Source organism: Olea europaea, chromosome 23 (genome assembly GCF_002742605.1).
Source record: "Olea europaea var. sylvestris chromosome 23, O_europaea_v1, whole genome shotgun sequence".
NCBI lineage: Eukaryota > Viridiplantae > Streptophyta > Magnoliopsida > Lamiales > Oleaceae > Olea > Olea europaea.
The window spans coordinates 9,450,271-9,473,714 of record NC_036259.1 but is presented as its reverse complement, the minus strand read 5'-3'; the positions used below and the strand labels follow the sequence as shown (position 1 = coordinate 9,473,714).

The 23,444-nt window shown below is 34.5% G+C and overlaps 2 protein-coding genes across 3 annotated transcripts in view; both read left to right on the top strand.

Annotated features, from left to right (window-relative positions):
- The first annotated feature begins 4,129 nt into the window (after positions 1–4,129).
- LOC111372324 (probable serine/threonine-protein kinase SIS8) lies at positions 4,130–7,163 on the top strand. The gene is made up of 2 exons (XM_022994609.1): positions 4,130–5,076; positions 6,660–7,163. Exons 1-2 carry the CDS (start codon positions 4,594–4,596, stop codon positions 7,146–7,148), a joined length of 972 nt encoding a protein of 323 aa, XP_022850377.1. The 5' UTR covers positions 4,130–4,593; the 3' UTR covers positions 7,149–7,163.
- Positions 7,164–19,530: 12,367 nt separating this feature from the next.
- Positions 19,531–23,444, top strand: part of LOC111372326 (probable serine/threonine-protein kinase SIS8) — a 6,336-nt gene continuing 2,422 nt past the window's right edge. Inside the window, exons 1-6 of one of the 2 annotated variants that reach the window (XM_022994611.1) lie at positions 19,531–19,616; positions 20,179–20,247; positions 21,112–21,212; positions 21,743–21,821; positions 21,924–22,022; positions 22,106–22,174. In XM_022994611.1, coding sequence (XP_022850379.1) covers positions 21,121–21,212; positions 21,743–21,821; positions 21,924–22,022; positions 22,106–22,174 — 339 coding nt within the window. In that variant the 5' untranslated portion in view covers positions 19,531–19,616; positions 20,179–20,247; positions 21,112–21,120. Of the gene's footprint in view, positions 19,617–20,178; positions 20,248–21,111; positions 21,213–21,742; positions 21,822–21,923; positions 22,023–22,105; positions 22,175–23,140; positions 23,240–23,322; positions 23,392–23,444 lie in introns of both variants that reach the window. The other variant, XM_022994612.1, reaches the window with a different exon arrangement.

Sequence of the window (23,444 nt, the reverse complement as noted above, 5' to 3'; positions counted from 1 at the left end):
ATCAAACACATTTTGCTACATAAGGTTCAATAAGTGTTGCTCATTGGAATTCAAATCATCTGCAATAACCATCTCAAACGCTTTATGCTTCATTTGGTCAGAAGTATATAGTAAGCATGAAGTTTTGACCAACAACAAATAAAAAGAGAATTAAAGAAGCACAAAGTAATGGGGAAGAGACGAGTTGAACAATCAAAACTCTTGCTACTAGTTGGATTTTACAGTTGGCAAATTCTTTCGAACTCTAACCACCAATCTCTTTCAGCAACAACAAAATCAGTGATTTCAAAAACTTATACTTCTAACAACACAGCCATTAGCAATGACATTACTCTGAAAAAAGATGGGGGAAAAATTCAGACTTACCTCCATTTTTTTTTTCCATTTTAACGATTTCAAGAATCACCCTTGCCGGGTCTTCAATTTCGGTTAAATTTTGATTGAGGGTTAGGGTTCACACAATTTGGGAACTTATTCTCACGCCTTTTATTATAAGAGGTGTGTTTGCAGGTTGGGGATTAATAACATGGCAATTCAATGTTGCATTGGAGTAATTTAATTGGTAAATGCTAGAGCCGTTAGCCACGTAGGCAAATGGTATATAAAGAATTAACCCAGTTTTTCACAGTTCAGTAAGTGATGGGGTACAACGAAAAGTTTAGTGAGTGAAATGTGACATTTTGTAAAGTTCAGTGAGTGTTGAGACAATTAGCTTAGAAGAAGAAGATAATTTTGGTTTTTTAGTTTTTTGATTTTTAAAAGGAAGAAATGTGATCTAACTAAAATGCCATTATCTTTGTTGGTCAAAATTATCAATTTTTCAATTTTTTGGTTAATTGATGGCTTAACTAATAGTTCCATCATATTGGACTCTAGGGACGAATTTTTCAAAAGATTTGGTACCGTGAATTGTACAAATGAAAATTATGGGCTATGTCTGCGATAAAATAAAAGATTTAGTACCGTGGTTGCATTTTTTCAAAAAATATATTAACAAAAAAATTATTTATAAGCAAAAAATTTACATTATAAATAAAAAATAATTATAAGTAAAAAAAGACTCTTATATAAAAAATTGTTTATATAACAAAAATACTACTAATAAATAAAAATTCACTTATAAAATATAAAAGTTACTTATAAATAAAAAATTCAATTAAAATTATTTAAAATTATAAAATTAATTTATAATTGTAAATTTGGATATAAGTAAAAAAAAATTTAACTTAAAATTCAGTAAATATTTAGTATTATTTAATTTTTAAGTTATTATGAGTAAAAATATTTCATGTAAAAAACTATAAACTAAAAATTTTACTAAAAGATATATATTTAATTTTATTCTTTCAAATTTTTTCAGAACTGGTGGATGATAAACTTCCAACATAGGTTGGACAGTTTTAAAAATTGCTAATAAAATCATTAAAAAATTATCAACTCATAAACGCTCAAAATCGATAATTTAAAAAACGCTTGTGGAAACACTCAGACAGGCCATTGATGAAACGCAAAGAAAGTGTGCTGAAATTATACCTTTTCAAAGTGTGCACGAAAAATCATTGTCATCCAATGAGAACCCTTTATTTTTTCAGCTACACCGAACTACCCTTCTTAATTAATTGCATATAAGTCAATTTAAATAAATGAACATGTGAAGATTAAAGTAGTTTCACTGGCCAGAGATATTCTTATAATTCTAGAACCTTGTTAAGACTAAACCTTGTTTGGTATGCATTAAAATTAAAATTTTAATATAAGTCAAAATCAATAATTAATTTCAATTACAAATTTCATGAGATCCATAATTTTTTAACCATACATTGTGGCAACTTTTAAAAAATCTACTATATGGGCAAAAAATCTGAGCAAGCTGTGATTTTCTGTTTCTAAATGAGTTTAAATATGTTATTTATAATTTACTTATAAGTAAATTTTTTAAGTTTAGGACAGTGATTCTAAAATAATTGGGATTACTCTGTTTATCTTATCTTTTTGAAGATTCTGAGTAGAATATAAGGGCTCTATCTAGCTTCATCATCCAGTTAAGGAAAAAATGTTGTTCTATTTTAGGTAAATTAGATCTCATGTCTACTATATTTTTATTCAATATGCTGCTTGCTATGCATTTTTCTAAATTGTTTAGTCTATTTTCTAATTAATATGACACAATAGTGATAATGTTTTCAAATCCTTGATATTAAAATATAAAGAACGTGGATGAATAAAGTTTTCCATAAAGTTAGTGAGAATGTACAAAATGATTGACCGAATCTCTGTTTGGCCATGTTTTTTGTTTTTGTTTTTTTTTTTAATTTTTTCAACTTATTTTCAATTACAGATTTAATAAAATTTACGATTCTTATCAATAGTTCGAATAATATTTCATAACTTTGATTAAAATATACTAAAATTATGATTTTTAACAAAATCAAACAAGGGCCTAGAATTTTAAAAATAACTGTTAGAATTTACCCCTTTAAAATTGATAACGATCTATTGTTTTTCCCAAGTTTTTGACAACTCCTAGAAATGAGCCTTCTATTTAAATATGTTCTTCTAATTTCGTCCTTTTTGTTGTAAATTAATTCATAAGAGGGCTACTCTAATATCAAGTTGCAATACATTATTTTGAATTTGTGTTTTCTTGATGGTCTCATCAAAATATTTTTAAAACTTTGGCTCATCACATATTCTTAGTAAATAGAAAGGCTTCAAGTTGTAATTTGCAGATTTGTCAAAAGAATTATGTCACAGTATGTCTCGAAACTACAAATATGACATCTGTACTTTTTTTGAGGTTTATTTTCTTCATCGTAAATTGTGCTTTTAAACATTGAATATATATTTTGTAAGATTCATAAGTACTATTCACTTATAAATTAATATTCATTTATAAGAAAATAGAATTTTAGCTAAAAAATAAAAATGACAGAGAGGCATTACATGTGTTGACGATAGTAATTGGATTGACAAATTCCTCTCACATAATCAAAATTTTCACCTCCTAAATTCTCTTGTTTTGATAATCAAATCGAAGCAATAGGAGAAATGTCTATTTGGGAGGAATATATTATAATTCGCATACTATTGTCTTTTAGGCAAGAATATTTATAGATTTTTCGCAGGGTTTGGATAATTCGATTATTCTAAGAGAAAAGACAGGTGATGACCTTTTATTGACTAGCTCGTAAATGATATGATTATAATATCACATTTTAGGCATTTGCTAACATTTACTTCAATAACGGTTTTTCTGAATAGTCTAGATGGGGAGTAGCTCGAGCCTTTACACTTCGATTTTCCTTTGCATCATTTGTAACTCTCAAACAAAGAACAAGGCTGACAAAGTGTACTTCTTGATTCAACAAGCCCCTGTTTTGCCCTCACTCTCTTTCATTTTTTTCTCTATCTATTTTCAATCACACAATCTTTCATAAAATAATATTACACGTAAACCGAATTTTTTTATTCTTTTTCAACAACACATTCTTAAAAAAAAAAAAGACTACTCCAAACATTAGAATTTAGAAAAAATGGGGGGCCAAACGGGGGCTAAACAAACTACTTTCTTGTCAAACATAAAGCCATAAAAAAAAATGTATACAAGATATGTATGAACCCACAAAACAACTCTTCTACAAATCGAAAAAGAACTAAATAATAATAGTCCACTGCTGTTTTTGTATAAATTGTAATTTGAATTATTGAATTAAACAGCCTGTCATGAACCACCATGAGACAGATCAACAGGCAATTTGTTAATTTCCTTTCCCAGTATGCATAGTTCTGGGTTCGGCTCCATTTTTTATGAAAATGAATTTTTCGAAAATATATTTTCAATCACAAATAATCTAATAAAATAAAATTACACTATTTTAAAATACATTTTCTTGTAAAGTCCTAATATTAATGGAATGCAAACAGGGACAAAGTGTATACACATATTTGTGTGTATATTTTTTTCTTGGCCCTCTAAAATTTGGTCCTTGGAGAGTCGTGGATTATCAAGTGGGTCACTGTCCGACTACCACTTGGTCTTTGCCGTCTCTATTACTGCCTTCTATGTTTCCAAATTTGCCCTCTTTATGTTTTCTTTCTTTTTCTTTTATTAAATATATAAATTTATTAATTCCTTCCTATCCCCGTACACACAGATACCAATTTTCTCTCACTTCACCCAATCCCATGTATGCATTCATTGATTTGACCCTTTCCTCTCTCTGTCTTTTTAATTGATATGGTTGAAGTTGAATATACCTTGCAAGATCAATCTTTATCTAGCTGTAGATAGTTTTTAATGTATTTTATGGCAATTCTTTAATTGTTAAGTCAATAAACTAGCAATCTTGTTTGTTGGGCTGTATTAAAGATTGGGTTTTTCTTCTTCTGTGAAAATATTGGGTTTTTTATTGGTTATATTTGGAGTTTTGGATGTTTATTTGAGGGTTTAATTGGGTGAGCTTGATTTTGAACTACTTTTTGTTGTGAACTGTCATTTGTGATTGTGATTAATGCTTGGAGTGAGACAATGGAAAGATTTACGGCCAGAGTTTTCGTTCTTTAGCATTGACTATTGTAACTTATTGAAAAAATATGAAAAATTTCTTGAAGAAACTTCATATAGGAACGAATCAGTCTGGAGACTCAGAAGGGTCTGTTTCTTCATCAAAGAGCAATAAGTTGAGTGGTGGTTCACCAAAAGAAAGGCTTTCACATTCCAGGTCTGAGCATAATAAGCCCTTTTCAGCTATATCAGGATGGTTAAATTCTGTCACAAATAGGCATAGTCCTAGTCCCCCTTCCTCTTCAAATGTGGAAAGAGGACAGAGAATGGAACCTTCTGATTCTCTGGGTAGTAGTAGCTTGGATACTTCTCTGGATGCAATAAAACATGACTCAGAATCGAGCAACTCGAGGGATCCTGATGTTGAAGAGGAGTACCAAATTCAGTTGGCTTTGGAGTTGAGTGCAAGGGAGGATCCAGAGGCGGTTCAAATTGAAGCCGTAAAGCAGATCAGCTTAGGCTCTTGTACTCCTAAGGAGACTCCTGCTGAAGTTGTGGCATACCGGTATTGGGTAAGTTTTCGTATCTAACATTTGTCAATTTTATTTTGCATTCACTTAGTTTAGTGTACTTAGAGTTTGCTGATATGATATGAAATTGCAGGACATTGTACACAAGTTACAATAATTCTGCTACAATTACAGTTTCCTTGATATTTTTGTTGACATGATGTGCATGACATGCATTTTTGCCATTGATTTTAACAACACTTACAATAATCAGTGGTCTCGATTTTGACACCTCATGCAATGTCAATAAAGATGTACATTTTTAATGTACAAATAGCTTAATCCAAGTTAAAATAGTACTCGGTTGTGTCAACATTCAATTGATAAAAATTTGTAGGGTTTTGTGTTCTGGTGATGCTTGACTGCAATTAAGTATTGTTATTGAAATGGGTGTCTGGGATAAGGAAATGCCTCTTAGACATCAAATTACACTATATTACTACATCTTAAAAGTGGTTTGTAAGAAGTAGGACTATCAACGACAATGTAATTGGTGTCTGCAATTGCTATACTGTTCCATTAATTTCTTTCCAAATTTGCTGCTTGAATTTTGAGTTTTCAAAGTCCTTAACCACTATAGGTAAGATGGATTATGAGGGGTAGGAATTTAAATCATTGTAAAATGGAAAATAATATTGGTGTACTGACTTTAGAAGGGGAAGAATGAAAGGAAAAAATGGAAAAACAGAGACACTGAGAAAGGCATGGATAATAACGTGCTTATGTCTCCAATACTATACAGCCATTAGAAGCAAGGATAAGTTCTGCAGTTTGAGATACTTGATGTATTACAAATTTGTCTTGCACTGGAAATGACAATGGTGGAAAGATTATGTCAAGATAACATACGACCAAGTGGGGGTGAAGAAAGTTAATAATTGATGGAATTCGGATAAATTAAATGGATAGGGAAAATATGACCAGGATGCATCTTTGGTTAGCCACTTCAGTTGTCTAGTTCAGATTAATATTTCCTAAAATTATCTCATGTCAATTTACCCAATGGGAGGTTCAGCTCAATTAATTCCAAGAGATGCATATCTGGTCGTTCTAGGTTATTAAGGCAACTGCATTTCTTCTCAGATTAGGACAACAAGTTCAGTTATTCAATCCATAAAAATTATTTGAATGAAGTTTAAGAACTCAGGCAGAACTAGATTGTGTACCGATGATAGTTGGATAAATTGGACGGCAAAGGATGGTATGACCAAATCCGCCTAGTATTTTTGTACACCGATTATTTATCTAATATGTTGAGTTTTGTTAAGTCTCTCTTGAGGGTGCCTAATGGGAGATTCATATGTCAAAGTGACAGTCTCTTGAACATAGAAAGTTTGTTGCAAATCTTTGCCTTATACTTCTTTCTCTTTATCTGATTCCTTCATAGGTATTCAGACTATACGAAAAACCTGGTGTTGATATAGTTTTAAGTAACTTTGTGGCAAATGGGATGGGATCATTTTGCTACATGGTTTTAAGTTCTGAATTATTCTTTGACCAAAAATGGAAATAATATTTGATGTGTATACACTCTTTATTTTCTTTCTTAACATATCTCATGTTATAGATTTGTCAATGCTTCACAGAATTACAATGCTCTTAGATATGATGACAAGATTCTGGATGGATTCTATGATCTATATTGCGTTTCCGAGTCTACATCATCAAGAATGCCTTCCCTTGTTGATTTGCAAGGGATTCCAGTCTCAGACAATGTTAGTTGGGAAGCCATTCTTGTCAATAAAGCTGTTGACATCAATTTGCTAAACCTTGAACAGAAAGCTTTAGAGATGGCTGTCAAATTAAGGTCGGATTCTGTAAACTTTGACATCAATATGGCGCAGAAGCTTGCTACTTTAGTTTCTGATTACATGGGTGGCCCGGTTGGTGATCCCCATAACATGTTGATATCATGGAGAAATCTCAGTTATAAATTGAAGGAAAATCTTGGGACCATTGTTTTGCCTCTTGGTTCTTTGACAATTGGATTGGCTCGTCATCGTGCGTTGCTATTCAAGGTAATAAATGCTTCATGGTGTTTAGGTTTCTGGAATTTGAAAATCTTCTATTTATAACAAAATATGATCATTTTTTCATAACAACTATTTTATTATTTAGAAATCCTTGCATGCCATATCCGATAAACTCAAGTCGAGCTAAAAGAAATAGTATTTGTTTCTCTTGATGGAGATTGTTCTGATAATCAGATATTTAAGAGATGAAGCATCTATCTTCTTATTCATGCCATTCACCATTTTATTTTATTTTATTTTATTTTTTTTTTTTGATGCACAGATTATAATGTCGCATAGCAAACTAGTTTAGGTTTTTTTTTGTGAAGATGGACTGGGATGCATGATTGTTGGTGGTGCAAGTACCATTACCGCTAAAGGTACAAAATTATGGTGGTTAGTTTCAGAATTTAATAGACTTAAACTCATTTTTGGGGACCTCAGATGGGACATCGATTAATGAAACCCTTCTGTGAAATTTTTGAAGTCAATCTAAACCTTAGAGTGTAGTAGAGATGGTTTTTTTTTTTTTTTTGGGTGATGTTAACCTAGTTTTGTGGTGTCATTAAAGTGGGGTCAATTAAGTAATTTATCTGAATTCTAGGGTTAATGAAGTCAACCTTAGGCATTCTGAGTTTGTGCTAGTTTAATCTTGTATCTGAATTCTGGGGTTAATGAAGTCAACCTTAGCCATGCTAGTTTGTGCTGGCTTATTATCAATTTGTGCTGATTTTGTGTTGGTTTTATGGCTATGAAGAAAGTTATGGACAGTATCAGGTGTTATATTTTGTGGTGTATCAATTTTGTGATTACCACTGTATCATTTTTATGGTGTATCAAGTGTTATATTTAGCGAACTAGGGAACCCAAATAGCAAATGCAGATCTTTGTAAAACAGATAATAATTACTAACAAAAAGTTGAACAAAAGCCACCATTTACCAAATATCAACATTGCATATGTAAACTAATTCCACATACTTAAATAATCTCTAGTATATCAGATAATGAAATATCTAGGTTAGACAAACTTCACTAGTTCACCATCAACAACACACAATTTAAATCACGAAATATCTCGTAATGCATACAAAAATATTAAATTTAAAAATCTTCTCGTGAAAAACATAGTTTGAATTTATTCATTAATCTCTTCCCTTTTGTTTCTCATTCGCATCCATATCTCCTTTTCCTTTGCGGAATGTAATGTTGATGGATATCTCGGTATCCGATTGTCCGTTAATTCAAGTAAAAGTTTTGAACAAACCCGACAGATCTTCAGTTTACTGTGTAGAATTCTGAACGGCTGAACAATTGCATCTTGATTCCCGTTTATCTTTAACACCACTGGATTGACCCTCATCTTGTAATGGTTTTCGTTTCGGGCAAAACGTTACTCCACTTGAAAAATCAGCAATCTCTAGTGCAACAATAGAATAACCGACCAATGTTTGCAGTCTTTTCTACTTCCATTCATTTCATAAATCCATCCACACAATTTGGACATCATTGTTTCTTTGGGTATGCCCACAATTGGTGCCCTGGTTGTCTGCAACTATGAAAAATCCTCTTATTTTTTCCTAACAAACAAAAATTGTACTGCATCCATGAATATGCGGTACATATATTTCACAAACATAAGAAACACGTACAAAGCAAAATTGCACAAACACCTACAACAATTGGCTAAATTTTCATGCGGTTTAGACACTACTAAAGTGTTCATATCAAATACACCTAGCAAATTCCAACAACTACCTATAAAAACACCTATTCAGAATCAAACACATTTTGCTACATAAGGTTCAATAAGTGTTGCTCATTGGAATTCAAATCATCTGCAATAACCATCTCAAACGCTTTATGCTTCATTTGGTCAAAAGTATATAGTAAGCATGAAGTTTTGACCAACAACAAATAAAAAGAGAATTAAAGAAGCACAAAGTAATGGGGAAGAGACGAGTTGAACAATCAAAACTCTTGCTACTAGTTGGATTTTACAGTTGGCAAATTCTTTCGAACTCTAACCACCAATCTCTTTCAGCAACAACAAAATCAGTGATTTCAAAAACTTATACTTCTAACAACACAGCCATTAGCAATGACATTACTCTGAAAAAAGATGGGGGAAAAATTCAGACTTACCTCCATTTTTTTTTTCCATTTTAACGATTTCAAGAATCACCCTTGCCGGGTCTTCAATTTCGGTTAAATTTTGATTGAGGGTTAGGGTTCACACAATTTGGGAACTTATTCTCACGCCTTTTATTATAAGAGGTGTGTTTGCAGGTTGGGGATTAATAACATGGCAATTCAATGTTGAATTGGAGTAATTTAATTGGTAAATGCTAGAGCCGTTAGCCACGTAGGCAAATGGTATATAAAGAATTAACCTAGTTTTTCACAGTTCAGTAAGTGATGGGGTACAACGAAAAGTTTAGTGAGTGAAATGTGACATTTTGTAAAGTTCAGTGAGTGNATCTGAGATCAATCCGATGGTAAAAGAATATAAAAATAAATAACCTTTTCTTTTTTTTCTTTTTTTTAAATGGACCAGTAAAACCAGTTAGGGATCACCTGGTTTTAGGCAATACTGGCCACATCCAAACTTATTTTAAGTGGTTTTAAAATATGTGGACTTGTACATGAAACCGGCCAAGATTTCAGACCACTCACTGGGGGAACTGTCCAGTCTTGTTCCTGTAAGTCTATAACGTTGATTTGTACCAAGTTATGTTCTTTTTGTTTGGGATTTCCAGGTTCTGAAATTTTTCTTTAAAACAATGTAATTTGAGTTTACTACATATAGGCCCCCATTACATTACAAAACTTTAAATGACCCAGGACTTGAAGGTAAATGTATTGTTTGAGGCCTCATCAATAAATGAAACAAACCACGAGTCCCAGAAATGTTAGCAATAGTAGAAGGACCCCATATATCACTATGAATGAGAGTATATGGAACAGATATTCTTTTATTGCTAATTGGAAAAGAAGCACGTTTGTGCTTTGCTAGTTCACACACATGACAATGAAAACTTTCAACAACAAATAATCCCTTAAACAATAAAGGAAACATATGTTTAAGAATACTAGATGACGGGTGACGAAGACGATGAAGCCAAATTTTGTCTTTATTTGATTTAAATGACTTGGAAAGAAATGATAAAGGTGAAGAACTCGTAGCTCTAGCTTCTTCATTTGATTCTTCAAGATAATAGAGACCATCCCTCTCTCTAGCATGTCCAATCATCCTCCTCGTTCCTTGTTCCTGGAATACACAATGATCAGGATAACAAATCACACGGCAATTAGAATCTTTGGTGAGTTTCTGGGTGGACTCTAGATTGGTGTATAATTTCGGAACATGAAGAACATTCCTAAGTGCAAGAGAGTTATTAATAAGAATATCTCCCTGACCAGCTAGTGTTGTTACGTAACCATCTGCTATGGTTATTTTTTCTTTTTTTTTACTAGGACACGAGATATAAGAGATGAATTTTTGTGAAGAGCAAGTCATATGATCTATAGCACCCGAGTCAATGACCCAAGCATTGGAAAATACTTTATTCAAGACATTAAAAGCATGAGAAGTGGAAGATCTACCTGAGAATGCTGAAGTGTAGGTGCCTGGGGTAGATGGTTTTTCTAATGTCCCTAATAGATTTTTGAACTTCTCAATTTCTTCATGATTGAATTCTGTAGACAGATTCTCAATTTCCTTTGTTTTTGCCATATATACCTGCTTCTACCCACCACGATTAGACCAGTTTTCAGTTGGATTTTGACGCCTACCATGAAGCTTCTAGCATTTGTCCCTTTCATGACCTGGATTGTTGCAATAACTGCACCATGGAGTCTTTTTGTTCGATGATCTTGTGAAATCTCCTTGTTTACTGTTTTCACCAGTGTGTTTTTTCGTACTAGAATTTTTCATGTTTGTGTTTTTAGATACCAAAGCTGAACTATCCACTCTTAAGTGTATCAACCATAATTCCCCTTCTTCCTTCTTCAGCAAGGCTATTGCAATAGCCTCATTTAATGATGGCAAGTCTTTTTTTCCAAGTATTTGTACCCTTACTACATCAAACTCAATATTTAATCCGGCAAGAAAATCGTAAATTCAGTTTTTCAACAATCTCTTAAGAACAACCGCATCTTCACTACTCTTCATCTGGATGCATTGATAGTGATCCATCTCCTGCCATAAACTTTTTAAAATGTTTGAATATTTGGTGATTGATTGATCTCCCTGCTTGTTGGCGGTAACCTTGGTTTTGATTGCATAGATTTGTGCAGCGTCATGCAACTTGGAGTGTGTATGTCTCACGGCCTCCAATATATCTTTGGCTGTGTCCAAAAACATGCATGATTTCTGGCATCATAGAGTTCCACAACCAGGACATCACCATTGAGTCATGTTCATCCTAAGCATCGACGCTAGGATCCCCTTTTTAGGCCCAGTACCAAGGTAGTTGACTTAGTTTGCCTCTTCCCTTCAAAAGGTACGAACTAGTTGTGACCACCACTTCAGATAATTCTTCCCATTCAACCCGTTTGCTGCTTGAATGTTTTGCAATTCTCCTGTTGATAAAGGTGTTGCTTTCAAATACCATAGCCTCCGAAGGATTGCTGGTTGTTGAAGTATCTGTCATTGTTCTTTAATAAAAAGGGTGACAAAACAGGGTTTAATTGATGATGTAAAGAGGAACAAGGAAAAAATGAATACAATTTCCAGAATAACGAGCATAAAGCTCTGATACCATGACAGAAAATAAAAGATTGAAAATATGAATTGTATTGATTTACTATCATTATTACAAGAGTTTATATAGCTGAACTCAATCAGCAAAATAAGAAAAGTTACCAAAAAATAGAAATAAATAAAAATCCAATGCCTAGAAATTAGGATTGCAATAACTATCCTAAAAATAAACAATTATAAAGATTACATAATATTATATAACTGTGCTGAATTGTGCTGAATTTTCCTAAGTTAGGAAAATTATATTTTCCACATAATTATCATCGCACACTAGAGATAAGTGGTGGGATTTTCACGAGAAACTAGCAAATTGGAAACCTGGAAAAGGGAAGGATGGGCGTGCCTAACAAACTCAATTTGACAAAGATAAAACTGTTAACTCGAGTCCTACTCTTCCATTCAGCAAGGAGCAGGTTGAACAACTCCGTCATCTCTTTAATCGACCATCCATCAATTTCAATCAAGTTAATCCCTCGTCAGGCTCCACTGTTGGGACTTGCTAAGTAGCTCAATCTAGTAAACCCCATTCAACCTTAAATTTTTTAGCTCATCCTGAGGACTCTTGGATCATTGATTCAGGTGCCTCCATTCATATGACAGGTTGCTTTAACCTTTTTACTCTTATATTCTTTGTTCTAATCATACCACTGTTAGAATTACTGATGGATCTTTAACGTTGGTTGCTAGAATTGGTAATATTGAATTGTCCCAGAATCTCGTTCTTAAATTTGTATCCTATGCTCCTGCCTTAAAATGCAACATGATATTTGTTAGTAAAATTACTCTTGACAATCACCGTGTTGCTAAATTCTTGCCTCTATCGTGTCAATTTCAATAACTACTATTGGGGATGGGGGTGGACATGCTTCCATTTGGCTTTGGTTCCAAGAGAACAAAACCGAACAATGAACCAATGATTTCTTTTTTATAATGGAACAAATGGTTTTTATAAGATATGGAATTAAACCAGAATCGAACCATTCGATTCTAGTTTTGGTTTGGTTTGGTTATAATTTCATTATTGATTGAGAAAAAAGAGAGAACATTTGGGAAAAAGAGTCGAAGGTTGAGGCTTCAATTTAGAAATCCATGCGACGATGGTGGTTGAGTGCAACGGTAGAAAGTAGACAGTAATTGTTGGTCTCCATGTTAGAGTTGGTGTATAAATTGAAAAGGAGATAAAATGAGAAATGAATTAGGGTCTCCAGTCTCCATAATAAAATTGAATTTCAATTGAATTTTGAAATTTTTGGTATGAATTCACTACACATACACAATACATAGTAAAATTTAAATATTGAGTTTGGTTCTTGGTTTTAGAACTAAAACTGAACCAAAACCAAAATCAAATGGCTCTCTATTCTAAGAACCAGAACCATAAATTTTTTTGTGGAGTTGAATCGAACTGCTCGGTTTGGTTTGCTCATTTTGTCCACTTCTAATCGGAGAAGACGATTAGCGGTGCTAGGGTTCATGATGATCTTTATCACTTTGATGGTGATCAACCAAAGAGTCAATAAGCTTTTTTGTTTGGTGTTGCTCAATGTTTGTTTCTAGCAATAGCAAAATAATGTTATGACATCATAGAATTGGTCATCCTAGTTTTTCATATTTGAAACATTTGGTCCCATCTTTATTTAATAATAAAAATTCTTTTACATTTGATTGTGAAATTTGCCAACTTGCCAAACACACTCCTACATCATTTTCCCCAAAGCCATACATGCCATCTACACCATTCTCTTTAATCCAAAGTGACATATAGGGGCCATAAAAAATCACTTCTCATGGAAAAAAAAAATGGTTTATTACATTCATTGATTATCACACATGCACTACATGGGTTTATCTACTTCGGGAAAAATCTGAAACTAGTCAAATATTTAAAATTTTTCACAAAATGATTCAAACCTAGTGTCAAACTCATATCTGAACTCTGAGAACCGACATTGGAAAATAATATTTTAATTCCATTCTAGGGGATTATCTGATGGAAAATGGGATCATACATCGAAGTTTGTGTGTTGACACCCCACTACAAAATGGGTTGTCTAAAAGAAAAAAATTGTCAATTGTTGGAAGTCGCCTGTGCTCTTATGTTTACCATGAATGTCCCAAAATGCTTATAGAACTGCTGCCTATTTCACAAACTGCTTACCTAACAGTACCATAAACTTTAAAACTCTGCCTGCCCTCACTGAAACCTACCCACAAGTCTCCACGTCAAATGCTCTTCCTTTCAGAACTTTTGGATGTACAGCCTTTGTCCATATTCATGACCACAATAGAAATAAACTTGATCCCCGAGCTAAAAAAACCATCGTCATTGGCTACTTACCAACTTAAAATGGTTATTGTTGCTATTGCCCACTAAACAAGAAAATCTATGTTACTTGTGATATCACATTCTTTGAGGATACTCTTTATTTCTCTCCAACTTCACTTCAAGGAGAAAAACAGAATGAAGCTTGTTTTCCATGGGACACTCTTAACTTACCTTTACTCAATGTTCATACTATGTCTATTCCTAAGTCCATTCGAACCACCTTTCTAGCAAATGAACCAAGTATACCAAATGGTACCCAACCTCAATTGCCCGACCATGTACCTGTATTGGAAATAGGGGGAGAACCAACTATGCCTATTCAGCAAGTGATATGGGTCTACTCTAGAAGAAAGGTCTCTCAAACAGATAGAGGGATCGTGAATCCTACTTACAGTCAAGAAGTTGAATCGATGGTAGATCCTTCCTTACCAAATGAGTCAGGTAAACCTAATCCCAATCTTGATCTAGATGTACTAATAGCTTTTAGAAAGGGTGTTAAGTCTTTTACTCAACATCCTATTTCTAAATTTATCTCCTATTCATATCTATCACCTTCATTTCAGACCTTTACCTCGAATATTTCTAGTGAGAGAATTCCTAGGTATATTGAGGAGGCATTATCTGTTCCTGAATGGAAAGTTGCAATTGTTAAGGAAATGTATTCTCTCAAACAAAACAATACATGGAGCTTGGTGGAATTTCCACACGAAAAGGTATTGTAGGGTGCAAATGGGCATTTACAGTAGAGTATAAGGTTGACTGTTCTGTGGAGAGACATAAGGTTCTTCTGGTGGTCAAAGGTTTTACTCAAACGTGTGGGATTGATTGTATTGAAACCTTCACTCCTATCGTAAAACTCAATACCATCTGAATTCTACTCTCATTGGCAGCTAATTTAGATTGGCTTCTACATCAACTTGATATAAAAGAATGCATTCCTAAATGGTGAACTTGAAAAGAGGTTTATGTGTGTCAACCTTTGGGTTTTGAAGAAGATTTGGGGAGTCAAAACTGTTTGTAAACTCAACCATTTCGCGAAGGTAATCAAGAATTATGTTTACACTCAGGGACAATTTGATCATACATTGTTTGTCAAATACTTTTGAAAGAAAAAAGATAACCATTCTACAATTTGATCATACATTATTTGTCAAATACTATTGAAAGAAAAAAGATAACCATTCTAATCATGTATGTTGATGATATCATTGTCACTGGAAATGATAGTGAAGAGACCCAAAAAATCGAACAAATGATGGCAAAAAAATTTAAAGTTAAAGATCTTGGAGCATGAAGATACTTGATGTAGTGCGAATAACAAATAATGAAGAAGAAGGAGAAAGGGGAAGGAGAAGGGGGGAGCCGAGAGGGAAGGTAGAGAGGGAAGAAGAGAGGGGAAAAACGGCTGCAAGCCAAATCTTTAATTAATCAAATTCATCAACTCAAATAACAATGTAAGATAGGTTTAAATACTGGAAAATAATGCAAACCTAGGGTCAAGCCCAATACACAAGTCCATAAAATTAAAATAACCTAAATTCCAACTAAAATAATTAAAATTGCTAAACTTAATTAAAATTGGATGTCCTCATCAATTCTCCCGGGGTGGGAGAGAAAACTCGACCCTGTCGAGTGGCTATATCACCATAGGCATCTGTCAATCTCCCAACCATAAGTTGAGTGGCTGGGCAAGCTTCTTCCTGCGTCTGTAGAAATGCGTCAGTGGCGGTCTGAACCTAGTGTCCTCACCAACTCCCCTCGGGTGGACGGGAGGCGATCTGGGCCAAGGAAGATCCTGCTGACTCCGGTAAAACTCTAGCAAATCTGGATCCAAATGCTGTAGTGTCTCCCTGGAGATCCATGCACAATCAGAATCTGGTCGACCAACCCAACGAACAAGAAAGCGCTGAACCTCTCCATCATTAGTGAACACAGTTTCTTCATCTAAAATAGCATCAATTTTATCTGTGTGTGCTGTGAGAGGTGGTAGTGGGTTAGAGGGGGCCAAAGAATTAGGATCAAGGTCCACAAAAGGAGGTAACAGGGGATCATCTGAGGGAATGAAATGGCCTTTATAAGCTACAAGGTCTTCAACATTGAAAGTATGGTGGTAACCAATGTGGGATGGAATGTCAACAATATATGCATTTGGACCAACTTGCTTTAAAATTTTAAAAGGACCAGCACTGCGAGCTTGCAATTTGGAGGCGGGTCCATGTAGACGCCGCTCTGACCTAATGTGAACCATAACGTAACCCCCAACATTAAACTCAATATGTCGTTTATGTAAATCAGCTTGTAGTTTATAATTTGCATTACTAGCTTCAAGTTGTTTATTGATCTCAATGTGCAAATCACGAAGGTGTTGTCCAAATGCTTCGGCTGATACTGACACTCTAGCCTGTGGGGACATAGGGATGAGATCTAATGGTTTCCTAGGTTTGTATCCGTGAACGGCTTCAAATGGACTCATACCTAATGAACGATTTACGGAGCTATTATACGCGATTTGAGCGACAGGAAGGATTAAATCCCAATTTCGAAGGTTCTCCCGGACCAGACAACGTAATAAGTTACCAAGACTCCGATTAACAACTTCGGTCTGACCGTCAGTTTGAGGGTGGTAGGCTGTAAAAAATTTTAATTTGGTACCCATCTTATGCCACAAAGTCCTCCAAAAATGGCTAGTGAAGCGAACGTCCCTATCGGACACGATGGTCTTGGGAAGTTCATACAGTTTGACAATCTCATTAAAGAATAACATGACAACCTTGGATGTATCCGATGTTTTGCTACAGGGGATAAAGTGAGCCATTTTCGAGAAACGATCGACAACCACGAAAATAGAATCATGCTTCTTTGGGGTGCGTCGCAGGCCTAGCACAAAATCCATACTAACGTCTTGCCACGGACAATTGGGGACGGGGAGAGGAGTGTATAGGCCTGTGTTCTGCTTCTTCTGTTTGGCCAATTGACAAGTGTTACATGTACTAACAATTTTAGCCACATCTCTCTTTAAACTAGGCCAATAGAATTGGCGTTCAATCTCCTCAATGGTCTTATCACGCCCAAAGTGACCGGCTAACCCTCCCGCGTGAACTTCCCACACTATAAAATCTCGCACTGAAGTTCGAGGGATGCACAATTTATTGGCTCGAAAGAGATAACCCTTCTCAAGTCGAAAGTCATCTGTGCTGTTTGATTGTCCTCCTTGTAAATCGAGAAAGATATCCTTAAAATCTGGGCATGCCTCGTGCCTTTCAAAACCAATGACTTTGACACTCATGATCGACAAAAGGGAGATACGACGACTTAACGCGTCAGCTGCTTGGTTCTCCACGCCCTTCTTGTGTTTTAAAACAAATGAATAGGCCTGCAAATATTCAACCCAACGTCCATGCCTAGAACTTAACCTCTTCTGAGAGTTGAGGTAACGGAGGGCTTCGTGGTCCGAATAAAGGACAAATTTTTGAGGCAACAAGTAGTGGCGCCAATAGCGCAAAGCCTGGATCACCGCATACAGTTCCTTATCATACGTTGAATATCGTCGTTTGGCCTCATTTAACTTTTCACTGAAATAGGCGACAGGGTGACGATCCTGACTTAGGACTCCGCCTATACCTACCCCAGAAGCGTCACATTCAACTTCAAAGACTTTGGAAAAATCGGGAAGACGCATGACAGGAGCTTCTGTCATTCGCTCCTTGATTAACTTAAAGGCCTTCGCCGCCCCGCGTGTCCCTAACTTAAAGGCCTTCGCCGCCCCTCGTGTCCAATGAAACTCCCCTTTCTTCATGCACTCCGTGATAGGCGCCATAATAGTGCTAAACCCTTTAATAAAACGGCGGTAAAACGTAGCTAAGCCGTGAAAGCTCCTGACATCATGAATGGCCTTAGGCTCAGGCCAGTCAATTATCGCCTGAATCTTAGTAGGGTCAGCAGACACCCCTGTCGATGAGACAATGAACCCCAGAAAAACTATGCTATCGGTGAAAAAGGAACATTTCTTGACATTAGCATACAGGTTAGTCTCGCGAAGGGTAGAGCAAACTTGTTTGAGGTGGTCACGGTGTTGCTCCTTAGTTTTACTATAGATGAGGATATCATCAAAGTAGACAACAAGAAATTTACCCATGAACGGCCGAAGAGTCTGTGTCATTACCCGCATGAAGGTACTCGGCGCATTACTTAGCCCAAAAGGCATGACCAGCCATTCATAAAGACCATCTTTCGTCTTAAACGTAGTCTTCCACTCGTCCCCTGGGCGAATTCTAATTTGATGGTACCCACTCTTTAGATCGATCTTTGAAAAGATTGTCGCGCCAANACCACCAAGACTGTTGTTAAATTTTATGCTTTGCACAAATTGGAATGCCTACTGAAATCTATATGGCTACCTTTTTATTTCTTTCTAATTCATAAAAAAATTCATAATATTTGATCATTTACAGATTGTTGGGCATTTTAAAAAATTTACAAGTTAGAATACTTTTTAGAAGCCTGAAAAATGTTACTTTTCTCATTCTTTTGATAGGTATGGGACTGTTTGAGTTGGTCTTATATTTAACTATGGTTTAGGTTGCTTTCTTCATATTAAATGGAGAACTCATCAAAAAACAAAACTTTTTTTAGGGAATAACAAGTATATCTATTTATGTTTATATCTTCAAAACACATCTTCATGAGTGGGTCATATTCAATTTTATTTTTTGCTTCAATGGCCTCACACAAAGAAATTTTTATGAGTGACAGTGATAATTGAACTGTGGATCTTTGTGTGCCTCTCTTATCATATTGAATGGTTAGTTTATCAAAAAGTTTAATTTGTCTAAGAAGGGAAGAATGTTTTTATTTATATTTACATCGTCAACCTATCTAATCATGTGCATACTCGATTTATTTATTTTCTCCAAGCTCTTATACATTGATTTTGATCATTGGCTGCCAGTAAGACTTAAGCTTTGACTTTCTGTGCTAGCTACTACATTAAATGATGATCTCATCTAAAAGCTTAAACTGATGTTAATTTATTTAGCCCCTATTTGAGCCCCTTTTTTTGAGAAATAGATTTTGTAAAATTATTATCATTATTATTATTATTATTTTTTTTGGAGAATGCATGCTTAAAAAACATGGAAAAGTTTTTGGTTTACGTGCAAAACTATTTTATTGAGAAAATGTGTGGTTGAAAATAGATTTGGGAAAAATAAGTTTTAAAAAATGGGCTGAAACAGGAGCTTATTTATATTTATATATTCAAATGTGCTTACTCACTTGTAAGTCCAGTTTATTTTTTCTCCAATGTCTTGAAATGTGGAATTTTCATAAATAGGAGGCAGACTGGCATGAACCAAGGAATTTTGTCTACCGTCGATATTATGATGAAACGGAAAATCTACAAGCTTAAATTGTGATAAGAACATATATTCCCCTATTTCTATGTAAGGATTTATATCCTAAATGCAGCGAAGTTGGCTTTTCGGAGCTCTTTGCATTTAATTATTATTATGGCTCCGTATGCAGCGTTGTTACTAATCGATTAATTACAAATTGTCGGCTTATGTATTCTATACCACTTGGGATAAACACATACTAGAAATTTCGTTACGCACCATTGTGAAATGTGCATTGGTTTTGTAGAAAATGAAGATACTATGACTGGACTGAATTTTTACAATTAGTCTGTTTGTGAATGAAAACGTCTTTTTTCTCTTCGAATTTTGTAGTCCACGAAGTTGACGTTTCAAGGCTCGGTGTTTGTGTGCCAACATTTGAGTAATGAACATTATCCCTTCCTGCTAGGTTTCACAAAAAAGTGGATATATAATAACCACTCTTCTTACACATGGTTACCTACTACTGTTGTGGCTGTTCATTTTTTTAATCATTGTTACTGTGGTTTTGGGTCTTTACAAGTGTTTTATTTCTTTATAGATCTGATTTTTTTCTTCAGCATTGAATTCTTTGATTAAGGAAATTTATACATTGATTTCAAATTTACAGGAAGTTGCCGTTAAAAAATTCCTCGACCAAGATATAACTAATGAATCCCTGGAAGAATTCAGAAGTGAGGTATAATTGCTCTCTTTCCTGACATAGTTACATTCTTTCAATTACAAAAGTATCCTTTCAATCCCATCAAAACTGTATGTAACATGATTTTGTTTTAAGATGTTATTATGATTAACTGTTGATAAACTTTTCTAAAGTAAGGCCTGTTGAGTACATTACTAGTTTTTCTTATGAAGATATTAGGTGTTTCCAAGTATAGAATTGCATGGAGAAGTCCCTTCTCTCCCACTTCACACCTCGGAATGCACCATTCTTATAGAGATTAATGCTCTTTCACATCTTCTTAACCCGAAATGAAATGGCTGAGGAGGAGAGAGAAAAGGTTGTGAGGAGGCATCCCTTCTCCCGAAGTTATGGGGCTATTTTGCCGAGTTCCTTAGAGAGAGTTGTCTCGCGGCCCTATATATTCTCTACCTACCCACCTGTGTCGGTCAAATTCATTTGAATGAAACTTTCCTTGTGAGTTCTTATAAAAAATGGACGAAGTAAAATGAAAAGGATTCCAATTTCGCGTCTTAAATGAAATGAGCAGACTATAATTTGGCAGTAATTTATGAATTTGATAGTATGGTAAGAAAGAAACAGTTGAAAGATCCTCTCTTTCATGCTAAATTATCAAGTATTTAGGAAACTTTACTAGAAACCATTATTTTTCTTGAATGGTTTTCTAAATCTTAAGCTTGTTTTCATAAGTTTATTGTTTTTCACTACTGGATTTTTTTTTTTAAACATTATATTTTCTATATCTATAAATAATTTCCATTCCTTTCACAACCACTTATTTTGTGTATTTCTTTTTAATTTTATGTTTTGGGCTTTGTATTTATGATTTGAAATAAATTATCCTACTTCCGTCTTTGCAAGGTCCGAATCATGAAAAAACTCAGACATCCAAATATAGTTCTCTTCATGGGAGCTGTTACTCGGCCTCCAAATCTTTCAATTGTTACTGAGTTTCTACCTAGGTACGCCTCAATTGCAAACTTTTTAGGCAATATAATTATTATTCTTTTTCCATGGTTTTATTTTGAATATGAAACTGTCAGTTAGTTCTAATATGCTCCAAGAACTTTAATCTGCTTCAGGGAATATCACTTCTGTCCTTTGAACTTTGGATATCTCTTCTAGGGCATGGCAATGGAAAGTTCATTTCAATCTTTTTTCCTTTTTCCTTTTCCCTTTTTATGAATTGTATGAGCCCTGTAAGCTGATTTAGTGCCTGCAGTTTTCCCAAATGTTGATCAAGTATATTGAAGCCAAAATTTATTTCATACAACCATGACAGAACAGTTAATCAATCTAAATTGATCCTTTAATAAATATTAACTTTCTGGATTGCTTTACAGTGATTCATTCACGTTTAATAAAGGGTTGTAGATTTCGTAAATTGAATATTTTTTTCTTCTATTTTTTGCAATATTTGTTTGAGGAAAATGAGTTCTTTTATGAGTCGTCGTAATGTTGACTTCAAATTGAAGCTATTTTGTGGTTACAGAGGTAGTTTGTATAGGTTGATTCATCGCCCCAATAATCAACTAGATGAACGCAGACGATTGAGGATGGCTCTTGATGCTGTATGCTCCTGTTTACTTAACTTCTAATTCTCTATCCGTTAGCAGCTTCTGATTTATTGGTGAACATGCTGGTGCTGATGCAGTTTACTTCATTTCACACAGGCTCGGGGAATGAATTATTTGCACAACTGCACACCTGTAATAGTTCATCGTGATTTGAAGTCTCCAAACCTTCTTGTTGATAAGAACTGGGTTGTGAAGGTGGCTTTCTTCACTGAGAAATGACAATGATACTATTATTTTTTTTCAATCATAATAAATCACATTTTATTTTCTGCTTCAAGGTAGCCGATTTTGGATTATCAAAGATGAAGGATAGCACATTTATTTCTTCAAAGTCAAATGCCGGGACGGTAAGCTGTTTTTTTTTAAACATTACATTTTCTATATCTATAAATAATTTCCATTCCTTTCACAACCACTTATTTTGTGTATTTCTTTTTAATTTTATGTTTTGGGCTTTGTATTTATGATTTGAAATAAATTATCCTACTTCCGTCTTTGCAAGGTCCGAATCATGAAAAAACTCAGACATCCAAATATAGTTCTCTTCATGGGAGCTGTTACTCGGCCTCCAAATCTTTCAATTGTTACTGAGTTTCTACCTAGGTACGCCTCAATTGCAAACTTTTTAGGCAATATAATTATTATTCTTTTTCCATGGTTTTATTTTGAATATGAAACTGTCAGTTAGTTCTAATATGCTCCAAGAACTTTAATCTGCTTCAGGGAATATCACTTCTGTCCTTTGAACTTTGGATATCTCTTCTAGGGCATGGCAATGGAAAGTTCATTTCAATCTTTTTTCCTTTTTCCTTTTCCCTTTTTATGAATTGTATGAGCCCTGTAAGCTGATTTAGTGCCTGCAGTTTTCCCAAATGTTGATCAAGTATATTGAAGCCAAAATTTATTTCATACAACCATGACAGAACAGTTAATCAATCTAAATTGATCCTTTAATAAATATTAACTTTCTGGATTGCTTTACAGTGATTCATTCACGTTTAATAAAGGGTTGTAGATTTCGTAAATTGAATATTTTTTTCTTCTATTTTTTGCAATATTTGTTTGAGGAAAATGAGTTCTTTTATGAGTCGTCGTAATGTTGACTTCAAATTGAAGCTATTTTGTGGTTACAGAGGTAGTTTGTATAGGTTGATTCATCGCCCCAATAATCAACTAGATGAACGCAGACGATTGAGGATGGCTCTTGATGCTGTATGCTCCAGTTTACTTAATTTCTAATTCTCTATTAGTCAGCAGCTTCTATTTTAATTGGCGAACATGCTGGTGCTAATGCTGTTTACTTCATTTCACAGGCACGGGGAATGAATTATTTGCACAACTGTACACCTGTTATAGTTCATCGTGATTTGAAGTCTCCAAATCTTCTTGTTGATAAGAACTGGGTTGTGAAGGTGGCTTTCTTCACTGAGAAATGACAATGATACTATTATTTTTTTTCAATCATAATAAATCACATTTTATTTTCTGCTTCAAGGTAGCCGATTTTGGATTATCAAAGATGAAGGATAGCACATTTATTTCTTCGAAGTCAAATGCCGGGACGGTAAGCTGGACTAACCTAATTTGTACTATGGCCTTTTCTGTCTCGTGCACTAA